The sequence below is a fragment of the Stegodyphus dumicola genome, chromosome 3 (assembly GCF_044657685.1).
Source record: "Stegodyphus dumicola isolate Sdum_Otavi_A_Nest chromosome 3, ASM4465768v1".
NCBI lineage: Eukaryota > Metazoa > Arthropoda > Arachnida > Araneae > Eresidae > Stegodyphus > Stegodyphus dumicola.
This window is the reverse complement of record NC_140770.1, coordinates 164,125,588-164,146,633: the sequence shown is the minus strand read 5'-3', so window position 1 is coordinate 164,146,633 and position 21,046 is coordinate 164,125,588. Positions and strand designations below refer to the sequence as shown.

The window sequence follows — 21,046 nt, the reverse complement described above, 5'->3', positions numbered from 1 at the left end:
ATTATTTTTTTTTTGTATTGCATTTTGCAATTATTTTATTTCCCCTTTTCTGGTATGTAATATATTTTAGTTCATAAAAAATCATAATAATTATTTTCAGTATGTTTTTTAACAATGTTACTTTCTTTTTTTAATTTTATGAAAATTTTGTGAATATCTGTAAATTGGGGGACACCCAAATTAGAGTTACTGAGGTTTAATGGATTCTAAATTTGAAGCATAATAATAATGCAGTATTTAAATATCTTTATATAATAAAATTAATTTTATAAAGTTCTGTATATTTTTCAGGTTGTTGTGTTGTGTTGTGTGTGATGACAATACTTTATCTGTATTTTCCAATAATGGACGTCGTTTATATCCTCCTATTGTTTTAACATCATCTGTTACTCGGTTATCTTGTAGTGATCAATATGTTATGGTAATAACATCAAAAGGCTACTTGTCAGTTTGGTAAGTTAGTTATAGTTATTTATTGAGTTTGCTAAAATATATTGGTTACTGTTAAATCTTTCTGTATTTTGTTTATTGTAAAATTTTACTTTTAATGTTCTAGGATACTTATTAATTTTTCAACAGTTCTTATAATTTTAAATTTTAATTAATTAGTTTTATATGCATTTTTTTTGGTAATTTTTATGTTTTCAACACAATTTTTAACTTCCAAGAAAAATTTAAGATTATGAAAAATAAGTGCATTAATTAACCCTTTAATGCACATTTTATTGAAAAAGCTGACCATGATAGTCATTTTTTAAAATTGAGAATAGTAAAATTTGAATCATTCTTGAAAAGTTTCTAAAAGTGTCTAGCAAGCATATGGGTAAGGGTGCATATACATTGATAACATAAAGTCACCCAAATTTTAATTTAGGCATGTACACTAAGAGGTTAAGCATCACTTGTTCTTATATGTTCTTCACTATTTTTAAACCTCTATTTTTTTTAGGTAACTTTACTCAGAAATATGAACAGCAAAATGAACATAATATTCTTTTGTTTTCAGTGCATCTTTTAGCTATCAAATATTAAGTGTATTTTATTTCAAATAAAATTGTAAAATGTTAAAGAAATTCAGATACCCCAGTCTTTAAATTTCTGAACATAATTGCTCTTTTTTTATCTGCTTTTAAAATTATTCTATAATGAAAAGTGTTTAATATGAAATTTTTATATAACTCATTAATTACCTTGAACTTTATTTCTCAAGTTCTTAAAAATGATTATCACATAAAGGAATTAAGAATCATATAAAGCATTTTATCCCAGAAAATGTATAGTAAATTTAAATTTAAATGGCATATGAAACTATCAAGATTCATAAATGTGAAGGTATAATGCGAGTTTTTTAAACAAAAATTTCATCCCTGAAACTCTTTAATAAACATATTGTTATATTATTTAATATACATATGGTATATTATTTAATATACATATGGTATATTTATGATATATTGGTATTTTAATGCTTGATATTCTCTTTTAGCACTGTTACTGTGTTATAGCCATTGTTGTATATTTGTAACTTTCTCATATAATAAGGCCTGCGTTTGAGGTTATGGCAAAAATTATCATGTTAACAATTTAATTTTCTGTAATATCCTAAGTTTGATGAATGTATATTTATTTCATATTATTATAACTTTATGTAAATCATTATTTATATTATCATATTTTTTCTTTGCTAGGGATTGCTCAAAAATAAAATGTTTAATACAGAATGAATCTTTGTTACCTATAATGCAAGGTATTTTTATATTTTAAAAAATATATAGCATGACTTAGCATGACATGTAATATTTAAAAATAAAATTAGCATGACAAAATTTGTGACTTAAAATTTTCCTTTAGTTTTTAAAATTTATTTATAAATTTCATTTTAGAAGATACAACTGGAGATCTTTCTGTACGAGGCACTGGCCTTAGTGACAATGGTATCCCAATGGTTAGCTTGTCAAATGGAAAATCTTATGTATTTAGTGCAGATATGAAAGCCTGGTAAATTTCCTTAATTATTAGTTTATTTATTTTTTGTATCATTAAAATTCTTTTGATCTAAAGGAGGTTTCAGAATTTCCAAATTGAAGAATGAGAAGTATTAAAAGATAAAATATCCGAGAAGTTCATTATATATGAATTATGCCCAGGGTTCAAATCTTGAAAAAGGCTAAGATGTCCATAAGTATGTGTCTGTACGGTTATGAAGACACTTAATCCTCTGAGTGGCATGTTTTTTTTTTAATTACTTATTCTATTTTCTTATTTGGTCATTCATTAAAATAATATTAAGATCGGTAAAAAATTAAAGAAAGAGAGAGAATTTTCAATACTAATATGTACTAAGCGACAGGGAATTCAGTAACTGGATAAAAGCAGCCATATTGCTTAGGGGGTTAAAATATCATAAAGCTGAATGTCTTCTTGAAAAATTGATAATTGAAGAGGAGTAGGAGATCCTTGAATGTGTCCCTTGAGGTATTTTTCATCAAAATAAGGATAGAACTAGGCAAAAGTTATATTGTCGCCTATATAATATATAAGACAGTAGCCAGCAATACTCCCTTCCTCTTGGAGTAAATTAATTTGTGAAACTGATAAAAATACACACCCAAAATTAGAAGCATAGGTAATAAAAGGCATATAAATTATGCCTTTTAGCTAATTAGTAGCTAAATAGTTAGCAAAATTTGGCTGTGCTAATTACTACAGCCAAATTTTTGGTAATTTAAAATTTCAGATAAGCCTGCTTCTCATGTTAACATATTGCTGACCAGACTGCTGGTAGTTAGTAAAGGCTGGCTATAAGGCTTATGTGCTCAGATTTGAATTTTAAGGCAGAGACAATTGTTACTGTAGTGTCTTTGAGAAATAGGGGTGCTTAAAATCTGTTGATGCACATTTCTTCTTGAAAAGGTGATGGGGAATGAAGAGAGAAATAAAACCATCAGCTTCCATCTCCTTTTGTCTTATTCAGATATGGAGTGGATTATGGCAAATAGCAGTATTATTGGAAATAAGTCATTTACTTTAGATTACTGTAAATATTTTTTTTTAACTGCAGTGTGTTAAATAAAAACATTGGTTCTCACACATTCATTGCTAATATTGGCATCCGTTAAGCAATATTTCATACTTTGCTAGCTAATGATTCAGTTTAATGGCTTATTGAATAAAGGATCCAAATTGGTAGCTTTTATATTTCACATAACTCAGGAAGATTTTGGTGTAATGTTGCAAATGTAATTATGGTTAATAAAAATAATTAATATGTTATCTCTGTTGCTTTACTAGTTTTTCTATGGAATTTAATGCTTATTGGTTGTTAAATTCATATCACTTTATAACAATTTTTAAATGTTTCTTGAAATGATCAAGTCTTTAAATTTTGGAGTGTTCTCAATTTATGTGTAGTCTTCATCATTATTGGAAATGTGTGAATATCACCAAATATGGAGGTAGATCAGCTCCAAATTTATATCCTAGGAAAAATTTGTTTTTTAAGATTTCTGTATTGACAAAGAGTAAGTACTTTTTAAAATTAATAGTAGGTTTACTCGCAGCTGAATGGATAAGATCACTGAATGTTATTAGTCTGTTAGTCTGTAATCTAGTCTAACTTAGTTTGTAGTAGTGTGATTTTTGTAATTACTGCCAAGGAAATTTAAATTACTGCCTGTTAGATTTTCACAAAAAATTCTTTAAGATTTTTCTGGATGCTTCATTAATGTATATTGTATTCTTCACACTTCTCTAAAGTAATTTAAAATATAAAGTCTCATATTCCCATACGAAATCCATTTTGGATAGAACTTGTAATTTCAAAATCTCTTTAATGTATTTCTGCTGAAGAGTTTTTTTAAATTGGTTTGCTTATATCTTTTTACTGCTGTACTTTTAAAAATGATAACGGAAAACATTAAGATAACTTGTTTACTTTTGCTGCATCCATGGTATCATGGTCATCTAGATCATCATCCATTTGTAAAATGCTAAAACTACCGTATTTGCCACCGTATAAGATGCATTTTTGTTCTTTGAAAATAGGTCTGAAAAACGTGATGCATCTTATACGTTGATACTCAGTGTTTGATTACATTCATTTCTGGAAATTTCCTCTATTCTAATTAATCAGGTTTAACCTTTAGATGTCAGCATTAATAAATCGTTTAAGGGATTTATAAAGGAGAAGTAGAACAGCTGGATGGAGTCTTCAGATTTTTAGGTCATCAGGAAGAAGGATGGGCCTAGCATTTTGCAAGTTTGTGAATGGGTCAAAGCTTCATGGGATGCAGTTAAAACATATACAGTGGTTAAATCATTTAAGAAGTGTGTCATTAGTAATGCACTGGATGGTACAGAGGGACAATTTGTTGTATGAGGGCTCAGATGATGATTTAGAAAAGGTTTCGAGTGACTCTTCATTTAGCTCTGAGACGAACAAAATTAAAAGGCATTCTTTCCCAGATAGATTGGGTATTTGCAGAAAGTATTACTTTGCATTTATATTACTTTATATTTAAAATACTGTAAATGCATTATAATGATCAGAAATAAAGTTTTATACTTAAAAAATCTGTATAAAAAAGGGAGTGTGTCTTACACGCTGGTAAATACAGTAATTGGAGCATTTCATAAACATTTCTTTTGCTGTAATATGTCATTTTGCAGTATATATTATTTACCAATGAAACTGAAATAAATAATAGTTTCTTTTATAATGTTATGTTTAAAATTGTGAGGAAATTTACTTTAAACTGCTCTCTGTATCTAAATATTTTATGGGAATTTGAGCATTTGCTTTTAGGTTATTGGTGAGTAATGCAAATAATGCTCTTCAACTGTGCTCAGATCACCAGCTAAGATTTTCTCCTCAAGATCTTTCTAATGGGACAATACTTCCCCTTGCTGCTCTTCAAGGCCAAACCCAGAGGTAAACTGTGTATTTGAATTTTTTAATATGAATGAGATAAAAAAAATATAAAGGCTAATCTTACATATTCATGATATGGCAGCAAAATGATTAAGTGAAACAGTTCTCATTTATGAGTAATTTACATTTATTTAATTTTTTGTTTTGCTTTTTATGTTGATTGGTTTAAATTTTATTTTTGCAGTAAAGCCATGCGTTTAGCGAGAGGCATTCTTAATAGCGACCCAAATGTGAGACAGATTGGAACATTAAGTCATTTAGATTGTCAGTTAGCAGCTGCATTGAGTTTGCACTCCAGTAAAGAATACAAATTTTGGTTACTTTCTCTAGTCAGATATTTAGTACAAGAAGGTATGTTTTTCTCACTTTAAACTATACGTTTTAGTTAATAATTTTATGTTAAAATGTAACTTCTTTCTTGGCTCATAAAGGCTGAGACTCCGCCAATCCGTACTGATTCAGTGGAGGATTCCGTGAATCAGTAATGCTAATGGTCAGTTAGATGTTGTAGAATCATGGTATTTCATGTTTGATCGTAAAATATAACACTGTACATCTTGTTATTATTTTAGCCTACTATGTATAATAATTCATATTTTATGTTAAAATATAAATTCCATCTTGGCCCATAAATTTAAACCCCATGAGTCTAGACGAGGGATTTTCAGCCCTTTTTGCGCATCAGCTCCTTTTAAAGGAACTGTCTTTTTCATCGACCCATTAAAATTTTGTCCTCTAATATATGTAATACAAATATTAAATTATTGAATAATTTTTTGCCTTTGTTAATAAAATGTCGGTCATTTTAAAATTCCTTAAAATTTTTAAATATTTTCATGTCGAATGTGAAACTGTCGGCAAGCAGCATGATTTAATGCCAATTCTGGATAAGCATGCTGTAACTGTACTTACTCTCATAACATCTGCTTTCATTTGATATAACCTCGACTAATTCTCGATAAGCCACATTTTGCTTTTGTGAACAAGGAGATCAGTTAGATGTACAGGACTGGCATAAATGATTCATTCGTTTTGAAAAGGCTATATTTTCTAAAGTATTACACATAACACATATGAAAGCTATATGAAAAGAACCAAAACTCACCAGGTTTATACACCCTCTACAAATATTCAATATGTGCCCCTTTGGTAACACGACACACATCCAGACAATAATTGGGCTTATTCCATATATTTTATAGCATAGTCCTGCAATTGTATGCACTGCAGCACTGATGCCTTCTTTGAGCTCGACTAAAGACTGCAAAAGTGGGTTTACATAAAGTAGGTCCTTAACATACCCTTACTGGAAGAAGTCACAGAGCCTTAAATCAGGGGATCTGGAAGGCCAGGGGAAGCAAGCTAGGCCATTCTCATCAATATGCCCAATCCAGCAATGCAGAAGTTCATCGTTTAGGTAGTCACGAACTGGGTTTGTGCCAATGAAGGGATACTCCATCTTGTTGGAGGACAAAATTCCTGAAGTCAGCACTGAGCTGCCGGAACAACCACAACTGCAACATATGCAGGTAAGTAGACTAGAAGAGAAACACGCTAATGTGACAATATAAATCGTAAAAACAACCTTGTATTTAGCGTAGGTATAATGAAACACTCAATCGATTTCGAGGGCAGCTAAAGGTCCCTCCTCATCAGGAGAAAGAAATACCTAGAAAGAAGAAAATAAAGGAGAAGGAGTCACAGAAACACGTGGTCCTTACCAGCACTGCACGTGGTTATAACTAGATTTTTAATCAGGGTTGCACTGGCCGCCTACTTTTACTGAGCCAGGCTATCTGATCGAGCATGAAAAATTAGCGAAGTTAAAATAGGGAGCGAGGGATGTAAAAAATAAATTTATTTATTTATTTTTTAAAATTTATTTGAAGTTCAGATTTTGAGTGTGGGGTACATTTGTCCCTCGCTCCCTATTTTAACTTTGCTAATTTTTCATGCTCGATCAGATAGCCTGGCTCAGTAAAAGTAGGCGGCCAGTGCAACTCTGATTAAAAATCTAGTTATAACCACGTGCAGTGCTGATAAGGACCACGTGTTTCGTGACTCCTTCTCCTTTATTTTCTTCTTTCTATGTATTTCTTTCTCCTGATGAGGAGGGACCTTTAGCTGCCCTTGAAATCGATTGAGTGTTTCATTATACCTAGGCTAAATACAAGGTTGTTTTTACGATTTTGATATGCAGGTAACTTTTACCGGTGGCAGTTTACTCAGTGAAGAAAAACGTCACGTGCATCTTTGTGACACAGTACAGAAAACATTAACCTGTGGTGAATCTTTTTCAATTTCCATGATTGCAAGTGTACATTTTCATCAGGTACTAACCTCGTACTGCCACATCCAATCGGAAAGATAATGGACTTAGCCTGCCATCTGGAATACAAACTCGGTGAGTTTGTGGTTCTTTATATATATATTTCATATGTATACATATAATACTTTTTAAAATATAGCTTTTTCAAAATGAATGAAAGATTTATGCTAGCCCTGTATTTTCCTTCTGCATTAAAAAAAAAATGATTAAAATTTGCACTTTGCCTTCTACAGAACAGCGAGCAGTGGATTATTTTCAAAGTTATAGGCTCCTACCATTAAAAAAGTGTGTATTAATGAACACCATGTGGTCAGCAGAATATAGCCGATCGAACAGCGATTAATTGAAACAATTATCTACAACAAGATTATATTAAAAGTATTCTAAACAGAGCTTTTTCGGTAAAATGCAAAGGTCTAAAAAAATGGTAGAAATTGAGAAAAGCGTTTTTACGAAAAGCAGAAATAAATTGGGTTTATTAATTGAAACAATTATCTACAACAAGATTATATTAAAAGTATCTAAACAGAGCTTTTTCGGTAAAATGCGAAGGTCTAAAAAAATGGTAGAAATTGAGAAAAGCGTTTTTACGAAAAGCAGAAATAAATTGGGTTTATTAATTGTTTCCTTCAGGTACGCAGAAATGAAGGGCATAATGTCCCTCGCTACCATATAAAATGTGCCAGTTTATATGGGCGATGGTAACCAAAATTTAAAATTGATGAGATAGTATGTAAATACATATTTTTATAATAAATGGTAAAAAAACCTTCATGTTGAGCATTTTAATTATGTAATAATAATTTTTCTCTGATGGATAAATGTTATCTCATTTTCTTCATATATTTACAAATTATATATTTTATTGTTTAGGTTTAGAAGCAAGATTGCGTGATCTTTGTGATAGTCTTCTTGGACCTGTTGTGAAAACAGCCAAAAGCTCTGAATGGCAGCCAAATATAATGGTAAGAATAATAGATAATTTATAATAGCATTGTAAGCCATATATATAACTTTATTCAAAGTCACTGTTATTAGTTAAATTTAAAAAATTTTTAATATATAGGTTTACAGATGTTTGCAACAACTACTATAGGATTTCAGTTTTCAATTAATAAATTTCAATTTTTTAAAAATCTTTGTTAAATTTTCTTATTTTATTTAGCCTTCCATAAAGTGCATGTTCCATCAATGATGTAATAGAATTGTGGTCGTTTTATAAATTCTGCTTGAATTATTAATTAATATTTGTATTGTATTTTTCATTTTCATTAATAGATTATGTAATCCTTTTATTTTAGAGTATTAATTATAGTTGTCTTTAATTAAATGATAGCTTCCTAACTTGAGGGCTTTTATTTAAATTTTTTAGAGGGGGAGGGGGTAAAACAACTTTCTAAAGTAAAGATAAATCATTTAATGCTAATTTTTGTAAAAGTGTTTCTAAATTTTTGCTAAATTTATAAAAAAATATTTTTAATAGATTTGTGTAAATTCATGGAATCATTTGTGAAATGAAGGACAGTGTAAAAATTTTTATGTTTATATCTCTTTTTCTTATTTCCATAACTTTGAAGAAAGAAGTTTTGGTAAACTTTTATTGGGTTAACAAAGCTGTACATATGATGGATTGAAAACTTTTTTGGTGATGAAAACTTTGAATGTTGTCTAAAAAGTTTGTGAATCAAAATATTTTTAAGCATATGATGGTAAAAGAGCCACTATTTTTATATTAAAATATAACTAAATTTATCACTTAATTTTTTTTTTCTTTTTAACATAGGAATTACAAAAGAGAGACCTTTTAAAAGATGTTTTACTCATTGTTGGATCCAACCTCCGATTTCAGAGGCTGTTTGTTGAATATAGGGATCAATTAGAAAATACGAAAACATAAATGAAGTATAAATTCTATATGTAAAGCAAGAAATGAAAACTTGAACCTGTGGGATATCAATACTGCCATCATTTTAAAGACCACAGAAGTGCTCAAATTGTATTCTAATAATAGCTTACTCTTTGTGAATGAAATAAACTATGTGATGTCTGTTATTTGTGAATTTCAACTACATTATGTGCATAACTGATCAAGGACTATCCCATGAGCTAAGCTGTATTTCGTTCTATTTTAATAAAAGTGTTTAAAGTAAAGAAAAATTATTAAAATTAATTTATTAGGATTATATTAATAAATACAAATTTTCATAATTTCCTTCCCTTTTTTTCTGATATTTTTCAGGGCATAATTCTGGTCAAGAAGTAATTCAGTAAAAATTTATTTTTAATATTTTGTTTTTAAATATTAAATTTTTGACCAGAGTTTAAAAAATTAGAAAGTATTATTAATGATGTTATTTGAATTTTTAAATAGTTATTCTTTTGCACAATCATTTTTCTGTTTTTTTAAAGAATTTACCAAGAGTTGGTTGTATTAAATGTCTCTTATTGTACAATGAATAAAATGTAATAAAAATGATTTAAAGGGAAAAAGAAAGTGATTTAGAGTGAAAAAAGTGATAAATCTTATCTACTGCAGCTTGTAAATGATGGTTGTTTAAATCTGTTCATTACTGAAGCTTGATAATTTAAACAAATTTATGTTAAGTGTGAAGTTTTACATTCCATTTTACTCATTATTATTTTAGTTAAAACCATTTATGTTCTTTTGTTATATTTTCCATATTTCGTCTGATTTTATCATGCTTCAATTTATTGCGTAATCACTCTTTTTTTGTTAAACTAAAAATACACCTAATAAATTTGACATTGTTTTTCAACTTTTCTGCAAGAGATTTAATTGCATGAAAAACAAATCAATAATCCATTTTTTTTGTGCCAAATACATAGAAATAGTTTATCTTTTGCATTCTAAAGTTGTTAATTTTTAACTGATGAAGAAAAGAAAAAGGTTTTAGCTCATGGAAAAAAATGATAGTGAATTGCAAGTGATATAATAATGTACTTGATTAAATAATTATGAAATGTGTTTTCTTGTAAATAGTAGTTCATAATTTTATTAGAATTTTACTTTGTGTTTATAACATACATTTTCATCATTAAACTATATTGTGATTATAATTTTCCATGAAAAAGTGATACTTTGTAAATAGCCATTGACAGTATGAAAGTGCATTATCATCATTTGTCTCTTTTAAAGAACTATGACAAAGATATAAGCAAATTTAAGTAATTGTCATTATTTTCTACTGCATTCAGATTGTTGTATAGTGAATGTTAGAATAATAAATTCCTAAATGTCAGTAATTTTTGTAATCTTTATTTGTTATTTTTTCAGTTAGAAATATTCTTTGATTTGTTGAAAAATTGTATATAATGCCTTCGAATTTACATTCATGGATCAAAATTATTTAATAAGATGCATAATTTATAGTAGTTTTTATACAAAAGAAATAACTACGCAGTCCTGCAGTCCTAACCATTCTCAGTTCTTGAGTAGTGTTCATTGTATTGTTTGCTAAATAAAAATACACTATATTTTAGTAGCATTTTTAATTATAAATTTTTATTTTGCATGTTTTGAAATTTCATGAAATATGTAAAAGACTTCTGTGACATATCGTATACTGTTATTACAGTGCACTTTAATTTTTAAGCTCTGTTGTATTCATCATCAAGTGCAAATGAAATTAACAGAATCCTTCAAAACACAGTATTTTAGTCAAAACAATAGCACTTTTGAGAGAACAGTTTTTCTCGGGTATTAATTATGAAAATATAGTGTTAGCCGGGCTAAGAATGGTCCTGGGAGGTTTAGAAATAGGAAATGCAATAAGTTACCTTTTTTTTTTTTTTTTTTTTTTTTTTTTTTAATCTTCGAAAAAGTTTAAAGACAAAATTGCCTTTTTCCTTATAAAAATTTCACTACTACTTGTACCTGTGAAGGTAAGTCCCTAGTTTTCATTCCTCAAAGGTTATACAGTGTGATTCTTTTAGAACTGACCTATTTCATTGGGCTATAGTTTTTGTTAAAAAGTATCCGATTTTAATGCAGTTTGTGGCAAAAGATTCAAGAAGCACAGAAATTTAGTGGTCCATCCCGTTTTTTGATGTGGAATGCCGAAAAAAAGAAACAAGAAATAACAAAAACTGCAGAATGCTATACAAGGAGGGATGGCTTGGGCCTTTAAAACATTGTTAAAAACTAAAAACTCTGATTGTTGCATACCAAGCATGACAAGTAAATATTATAAATTAAATATTATTTATAATCACTTACCCTACAGTAGGTGTTGAAAATGACCACCCTCCTGGCATAGGGATAACCGAATTCGCCACTCCATGTTGGCTGCAACACTCCACAATGTGCTGCAGTGATGTTTGCTATTTTCCTAGAAATGTTGCCCTTTAATTCATCCAGTGTCCGTAGTTTATCATGATAGACACAACCCTTCAGAAAACCCTGTAAGAAAAAATCTGGTGACCGAGGAGGCCACAAACTTTTGGAAATAATGCAGTCCCCGGAGAAACTCCTGATCAAATCTGTACTTTGTTTTGACGTATGGCATGTTACACCATCATTCTGGCAATACCCCTCAGTCAGTTCGGCGTCATCAAGCTGCTCTACAAATTCATTAAAAACGTGCATGTAGTGTTCGCTGCCTCGAACTTTATTGGGTAAAAGAAAATGACAAAAGTAGCAATATTTTAAATACAGTGTGAATTGTGATTTTGGAACCACAATAAGTGCAACGAGCATGGAAAACGGAATATTTTAGTATTTAACAGTTTCAAGAATTATTCAAATAAGGTATGGTTAGCTGCAAAACATACAATGATGATGACGATGGAATGATTTTGTTACCTGGCATACCAGTATACTTCCGTAACAGCTATGTTTCTGAAACCACTCATCTTATTATAAAAATTTTTATATTTGTTATGAACATATTTATTAAAATATGCAAAAAAAAAAAATTTAAATTATTTACATCATCACAGTTGTTAATATATAACAAGAGAGTATCTGAAAAATAATTTTATAATTCTATGCCATTAAGTTTCAATATTTTCTTCTTATTTAGTAGTCTTCGCATTAAAATTTTATGCATATGAATAAATTATTTAGTTTTAAATGAGGTATTAAAATACATTTAAGATGTAACACTGTACTATTTAAATCTGAATGCAGCAGTAGAATTGGCATGAATATATTAAAGATTCATTCTGTATAGGAGTGAAAAAAAATTGTGAATAATGAGGTTCCTATTTCACATATTTGTCTCGATGAATTCAATGTCTAAAATATGTTGTAGGTAGTTTTATGTACTTTACCTCTGTATTTGTTTAAAGCAAAGTTCTTTTAGTGTACAGAAGTGAGAAAATTTTATGTTTTTCTGTTATGTAATTAAGGTTTCTTTTTAAATTCATAATTGATTTTGCAGTTAATAAAGTTTACTATTTTAACAAGTTATTTTCACTTAATGCTTCTTCCTGTTTATTTTCCCCCATATAGTGCTAATAACTAAGAATATGTAATATGCATAAAATGTAGTTCATTTTATGTGCTTTTCATTCTTAAAAACAAATTTTAAGTATTATTTAATTTTTTTTTTCCTAAAAGTTGAAATGAGGGGAATATTATGTAAGTAATTTAGTTGCCTGAAACAATATTAAATATTTAAAATTGGGTAAAAACAGATGTCTTAGTTTGCTGCAGATTTGGAATAAAACTCTGCTGATTTTCAGGGAAACTAGAAACAAGTCCTTTATCTTGTGGAGCAAAAGATTGCTTTGCAAAAATTGGACCTTGATGGATGGCACTATGTTTATTTTTGTTATCCTCTGCCCATAACTTTCAATATAAAATAGTTATGTAGCTTACATATTTTTAAAAATATCTTTGTTTCCGAAGAAGGCGTATTATGTCTGATTGCCCTTGAAATTGATAGAGTTTTATTCAAAATGTGTGCCAAACTAAAATTGTTTCTTTGCCCAATTTTACATTGGTGTGTTTCTCTTTTATTTTGTTTTAATATTTAATTTAGGGAGAAATTTTGAAAAATTTTTTGTCCTCCCAATTCTCCATACCAAAAAATAATGTGTTATAATTTGAATATTTGTAATTTCTGATAATTTTAAAGTCAGTATATCGCACATTTTAATTCAGTATTTTAATTCTTTGTAATTAAGTTTTTTTTTTTTTCAAATTTTGCGTAAACATTAATTTTTTGTACATTATTGTGTTTGTCAAATTTGAATTTACTTGTGAAGAGTGATATTTTGAATGTAAACTTTTTGTTTTGTGTTGCACAAATCTTGTTACCCTTTATAATTTCTTGCTTTATGTTGTTTTTTCTCTGAAAAATTTATGAGTTTTGTAAAAAAAGAATGATTTTATCAATGCCGATTAATTCTGATTTAATGCTAAGTACATTCGTAATTAATAACCATACACATGGAAAGGAGTTTAAACAATTTTTCCATTACCTTTATGCGAATTAATTTTTTTATCATTTGTTGCATAAGAATTATTAGAGAAGCAGCTATTTATAAGTAATTGTAAAACAAATATAATTCATAAAACAAGTTCAAGTGGAAAACAAGATTGAATGATATATAAAATAGTTATCCAGTTTTAATGTGTTTTTAAATTAATGCAATGGAAATTGAAATTTCATGCCTAAATATTAAAAAATTAATGCATGTAAGAGGATTATAAAATACTGCTTTAAAAGAAAATTTTCTTTGCCAAATGCATTTTCTGTGGTATTCTTTGTATAATACTTTTTTAATACACTAGTGAGTATTAATGTATTTCTTCAGTTTTGAAAATTTTTATTAGTAACTCAGCCAGGTAAAAAAAAATAAAGAATGGTGTAATGATTTAAGTATCAAAGCATAATCAATAATTACGTAATTTTTTTATCATTTTGTTTTTGCTTATGAAGTTAGAAATTTTGCCTATATTTTTAGCTCAATTTTTAAATTTAGTATATGGGATTATTCTTTTAACGAAAAATCTGCTTAAAATTGCACAATAACGAAGAAACAGTAGGTCCAGAAAAACTTGTAATACCCTTATTAATCATCATTGTTTTTTAGAGTCACAAACTTGTTTTTCTCTTCTTGTAAACCAAAGCATGTTTATATTAAACAATTCATATGTGTGTATTATATCTAACATTGTGTATGTATTCTTATTTAAATGTTCTGTGAAGTAGTATATATGTGTCTGTCTTGTGCATGTATTTATGTATGTAATTTTGTATTTTAAAACATTGTAAATTAGTATATTTTTGGAGGCACAAAATTTAAATGTATAAAAACATTTTGCCTCTATTGCAGCAGTGAAATGATTAATATAATTATTGAACTTAGTGCCATGTAATTATTTGTATTAGGCTTTATTCATAAAGAACATGCTATTGTATTACAGTTATCTCTTGTTTTGCTATTTAATGGAATTATCCTGTTTCTTTCATAGCATGTGGTTATATCACAAAGTGTTTTCAAGTTTTATCAAGACAATTTTCTTAAAGAGAGAACGTCTTCATATTTATATATTTCTCCCTCTGATTTTAACAAAGAAAATTTTTAAATGAAAATAGGAACACAAAATTTGCAGTACTTTGAGAAATAAGATTTTACTTCTTTTTAAGGAAAAGAGCTAAGTTCCATCTCTTCAAAATTTGAAAAGAAAGGATATCAAATATCCTTGGAATATTTTGTGATGTGTGAAGAAAACAGATTCAACAGCTTTCCACATCCGGTCTCCTTAGCATGATATTTTGAGCATTTTAAATGTCAAACAGAAAAGAAATAGTTCAAATACTCTTTGAAATGAAATCTGCTTACCACTGACGTGGAATTTAACCTCATATCAGTATCATACATTACATTATATTCTCTGTCATAAAAGCTGAAGTACTGAAATTGATGTTTTTAAACTTGTTACTAATTTTTAATCTTTCTAATTTTCTGATCTTTATTGCCATAGTTCATTTGTTGATATCAAAAGTGTTTTCTGTAAAATTTGGTATTCATAATATGTTATTAGAAGATGGAATTGTATAGGATATGCTGTGAGCATTAAAAATTAAAAAAAAAAAAAAACTTTTATCCTAGTACTGAAGAGAAAAAATAATATATAATTCCGTTAAGATTTTCAAGCATATTTCTAATAGGAGACTCTCTCACATTTGGATTAATTACATTAATTTATTTAAATTTTGTGTGATGAAGCTTGTTGTATGAAAAAACCATTTTAACAGTAAATGCAAATAAATATTTTAGTTATTATTCAGCTGCTGCTGTATTATGATAAGGTGCTTCAATAATTTATTTCACATTGTGATAATGAATAGAGCTCCTATTTAGTTTCGATTATTCTTCTAGAATTTTTAAGTGTATGAAAAGCAATAAGTATTAATAATAATCTGTGTGTAATAATATTGTGAACTACAGTAATATGTAAATAAAAAGTGTAAGAAAATTTTCAAAATATACTTTTAATATTAATATATTTAATTTCATTTGCTACTTTGCTTTAAGAAGTAAGCTGTTTTATTGAAAAAATTCTTTTACTTAGTTTCCTAAGTTTTTGTTAACAAACAGTTAAATAATTCAAAGTACTAAGTTACTCAAATATTCAGTATATAATCTGGTTTTCTTTTCTTTTTATATACTTAATCACTAATTAAAAATTTTTAAATGTTAACATCTGAAGGCTTTTAATATTTTTATTTTATAATATTAATATTTTTATTAATATTATAAAATTTAATATTTTTATTTTATAAATAAAATATTAGTTTGTATTTTAATGAAAAATTTTTACTGTAAATTTTTAAAATTGTATAGAGTTTGACAAATTGTAATGTTAATTTATTTTTGATCATCGTTACTTTTATTGAGAAAAGGTTAAATAAATTCGTCAGAAAATAGGATCTGTCTTCAGTAAGTATAAAAAAATACTCTTTTGCGTCATCTGCCTTTATAATGTAATTTTTCTTTCTTTTAAGCTCTAATTCTGCTTCAGATTTTAAATGCATTTAATAGGAATATTTTGATGTTCTGTAACAGTTTAATACTTACCTTTTATGTATAGAATTATGTGAAATTTCATTGCAAATATGTTTAAAATTTTAAATAATTATTGTAAAGTATAATTAAGATGAAAATCAAACCAAACTTGGGGGGGGGGCTACTCACATATGTATATGCAATAATTTAGATATTACTGCCATGGTAGATATTAAAAAAGAGCTGATTCATAAAGAACTAGATGTAATCATGTCAGCGAACACTTTTTGTTCGTAATAAAAGCATTTTGATTGAAAAGCAGCTAAATTGGCATAAAAGCACACCTTTACTTGAGCAGTTACACTGGTACTTAAATACATCTTGGGGAAAAAATAACGGCAGACAGCAACTTTGGAAGATAGCATACCTGAGAGGATGTGAAGTTTTCAATATGAAGGCCTGGCTTAGAATAAATCAGGTTTGATTTGCCTTTATTTTGACTGGTAAATTTAAGTTACAGTTCTCAAATTTTAATGTTACGATTGGTTGAAGTATTATTTAAGTATCTAAAGAATTTTATGAGAAGATTGAATTTTTAAGTGACACTTTGGAATATTTATTATAAGTAACTTATTTATTTAAAGATGGAAAGAAAAAATAACTAAATAAAGAAGAGTTAAGGGGCTATTGCAAATTCAAGTTAGTTTATCTTACCTATTTTTTATCTTGCATGCACACACACACACATAATATTGTAATTAATTTGACTTCTGTAATTACAAAGTATCGAGGTGTTTCATATCCTAAATTTTCTCGTATGAATCTTAAAAGATTCTTGAAATTTTCAAATCTGTTATGTAAGACTAATAATAAGAATGTAAAATTACCAGCATTAAAAGCTTAATTATATTAAAACAAAACTTTAAAAATCTGCATTTAAAATATGTAATTTAAACTCTTAAAGTTGATTTTGTTAATATGATTTCACAAAGATTAACAGTTTAAATTTATAGTTAAATGTATTTTTTTGAATAGGGGAAAGGCTTATGAAAGCAAAGTAAATAGCTAGTAATGAATAAAATCACGTGGAGATTGTGATTGCTTATTTTATAATTTAGTTATTGCCTGAAACAATGAGAAAATTACACAAAGAGAAATAAACTCTGAACAGTGCCTCCTTTTCCTATCAGTGTAAGAAATGTTGGTATTCTAATACTTTATTTTTTTCACTTATAATGCATAAAATATATATAATTGGAATGTAGTTAATGTGAAATAAATATTAAATTTATAGTATGTAAAAATTTGTGAAGTTATTTTAAATATCTTTAATGCATAAATGAAGAACATTATAAATACTCTTTCTTTGTAAATACATTAAATGAAGCAACATTATGGATATTTTAGTTTCAGGTGAAGTTTGTTTACTTTTAACGTTTGTTAAAGATTAGAATCTTTATTTTTGTAGTGAATCAAGACAAGCATAGTAAAGGTAAATTATATAAAGGTAATTATTTGTATAATTTAACAGTAGTTAATGCAAAATAAGCTGCTAAGTTAAAATGATCGTTTGAATCCATGAAGTGATATTCCAGTTTAATGTGCTATGAGTATCAAAACCTATGAAATTCAGATTTATGCATTGATATAATACCACCAAATCTCCTCCACAACAATAATATTTTAGTTTTAAACTTTGTTCACACTGAAGTTTATATTTCATTCTGTGTTTTGTGTATACATATATAAAATAGCAGAACTCTTAAGATTGTACATTAAAAATAAGGAAATCTTTTTATTTCCACTAAACAAAATGTAAAACTCAATTTAGTTTTATTTGTTGAAAATAAAATGCATGCACATTTTCAAGTTTAGCTAATATCAAACCTATTGCGTGTTGGTCATATGTAAGAAGCACTTTTTATATTTAAATAATGACCTGTGGGCTGTCCAGATGGTTAGGGAAACCGACTGCAATACCCAAGGGCCAGGGTTCGAATCCCGGAGAAGGCATGTTTGTAAATGTCCTCTTCGTAGGAGGCAAAGGTGGCCCACTTATTAGGTGCCTCTATAATAAAGTGACCACCGCTTCTGACCTTAGTAGTGGCCAACATCTATAATAACTTAAAAAAAAAAAAAAAAATGACCTGTAGGTACGTGTACTAAATATAGAATGATGTTTCTGTTAATATTTAAAGGCTCGATACTCTTGTTATACAGCATGTGATGATGTGATATTGCCAGTATATATATTTGCCAAATGGTGTGTGATGAGATGTTTTTGAATAAATGAAATTAATGTGTGTGTCATATTTACTGTTTCACAATAAAGTATTTTTTATTGTAAGCCAATAATTATGTCATTCACATTCACCTGAAATAATTTAATAATTCTTAAAAATGCACATTGTTTATTTTATCTTTTTGTTTTTCTCAGATTAGTGGAAAAATGAAAAATGCATAAATTAATAGCAATCTTCAATTTATACGCCTCCAGAAGAACAAGCTGTTCAGTTAAAGGGATTCTTTGTACATATATGAATAATACAAATTATTAAAAAAAGAAATAGAAATCAACAAGTTACCATCTGTTTACATCTTACTGCTAATTTAGGTGTATGCGATAGTTAAAGGTAACTGCAAACATTAATATTGGGAATGTTATGTATAGATGAAGTATAAAACTTTATTCAAAGTTCAAAGTGTGATGATGTTATGTACAAAACTTTATTCAAAGTTTTATCTTTCATCTGTACATAACATCATTTCAGTTTAGAAATTGTAATTAATCTTTTATATTTTGTTTTAGAAAGATGAAAAAAAAATCATTTTATTAAAAGTAGAACATAGGTCAAGTGTCTTTGAAATGGGTTGGCTAGAATTATGTTTTATGCAATGCTTAACAAAACATTATCAAATTATGGATAAATTCATCCATTTGTGTGGTCTGAATAGTTTTCTAGCATAAAAATGAAAATTTTTGAAAATAAGTAATTTTTAAAAGTTGTAAACTAATAATTTGCAAACAGTAGATTGCTATTTATCCTTTTTGGTCATTATATGTAAATTAAAATTAGAGCTTGAAAACTTCCTCTTTATCCAGTTTATAAAAAAAAGTAAGATAAAATTAGTCAGTTATTGTCATTGTGAAAGTGATTCTGAGAAATAATTTATTACTTATGAAACCTGTTTAGTTAAATATTATAATTATAAAATGTAGTTACTTATATAGAATATAAAATTGTAATGAATAATTTTTCCTTTTGCTTATTCTTGTGTACAAACACAGAAAATGTGTGCTTGTATATAAAGTTTTAATTAAATAGATTTATAGTATTCTAGGTATGATTTAGTTTTTTGACTGAAGCTCATAAGCTGCATTAAATATGCATGAAATAATTTGATGTTATAAATGTCTGCATATTATAAAGGTAATAATTTATATATACAAAATATGTATTTATATTGTCACGAAATACATACTGTAAAGGAAATGCTTTAATGTATGGTTTTATCATGAACTTTATGGAATGTCATTTATATGATCAAGTAATAAAAATGACATATTTAATTTTATTTAATATTTAAAAAATATTTTATAGTTTAAGAATGTTTTTCATTTTACTGTGAATAAATGTATTCAGATTTTTAAAAGTATTTTGATATTTATATGATATTTATATTCAGCAATATAAACTTGCTCAGGAGTAACTAATTCTCTAATTACAAATAACCATTTTTCCTTGAGCTGCACAGCAGAGAAATTTATGTAACATTTTAAATTTTACATTTTCTAACAATTGTACAAATTGCAGAATTTAGAAATGTGCAGTAAATTTTGTAGCTGTGTAGGTATGCAAATTAAAACATTGCCTAATACACTTTATGCAAGAAATTACAGTTTTTTGCAGGTTGAATGAAGTATTGGGCTCTCGAGCCCATATAAAGTGTGCTATGTAATTATACATATGAATTAATTAATGTAACTATGCATGTGCTGTTTATAGCAACTATGTACAAATGAATTGCTTTGCCTTTATTAATGCAGTTAATTATTTCTTAAATATGTATAAAGCTAAAATGAATATTTTAATTTCATAATACTAGTACTTAATTCATTTAAAAAGAATACATGAAGACATTAAACTGCATTATTTAAATAAAAAGTAAATATAACCAGTATTTTTAATCTTTGTATTTTATGCACTTGTCTAGGAACTTCTTTTCCTGTGTTGTGTATGGTTCCACTTTTCTTACCTTTCTTTGTATTTTAAATTTTTTATGCTTTAATAGACATTTTGTGATAGCATTTCTTGTACGTATTTTTGTATCTTTGTTATGCTCAAATATTTATATTGTTTCTGTTTTGTTATGTGATAAAAATGCTAATTGTATGATATCAAATCACTCGAATGTGTGGTACACATTTTGATCTTGCAAAACATTTTAGTTTCAAACTTGTGGAACATCAAGAATAAAAAAAATACTTGTGTATATTTTCACAAAGACCAATATTTGTGAAAATGAAGGGCCAAATCATTGTAAATGATATCATTAATTACTTGTCATTTTATAAATTTTAACATTGTCACATTTAGTGTTCCCCTGTAATTTAATCAGATGGTTTATTACCTCTGCGAGGCTTTCAATTGTATAATAAATAGTCTTCTTCTGCCTGAACCATCTTTTTAATTATAATTTGTCCTGTTTGTTTCTTTGGTACAATGCAATTCTGTTTTTCAACATATGGTGCCATTATTTATAATTACAGCTAATATTTCCATAATATTCACAGAATCATTAAA

At 27.5% G+C, this 21,046-nt stretch overlaps 1 protein-coding gene across 1 annotated transcript in view; it reads left to right on the top strand.

Annotated features, from left to right (window-relative positions):
• The window catches only part of Hira (histone cell cycle regulator-like protein), a 127,496-nt gene extending 106,575 nt beyond the window's left edge, over positions 1-20,921 (top strand). The window contains exons 21-27 of the mRNA XM_085813566.1: positions 292-453; positions 1,689-1,747; positions 1,884-1,998; positions 4,805-4,930; positions 5,115-5,281; positions 8,133-8,224; positions 9,043-20,921. Of these exons, the coding sequence (XP_085669692.1) occupies positions 292-453; positions 1,689-1,747; positions 1,884-1,998; positions 4,805-4,930; positions 5,115-5,281; positions 8,133-8,224; positions 9,043-9,156 (835 nt within the window). The 3' untranslated portion in view covers positions 9,157-20,921. The remainder of the gene's footprint in view (positions 1-291; positions 454-1,688; positions 1,748-1,883; positions 1,999-4,804; positions 4,931-5,114; positions 5,282-8,132; positions 8,225-9,042) is intronic.
• The last annotated feature ends 125 nt before the right edge of the window (positions 20,922-21,046 follow it).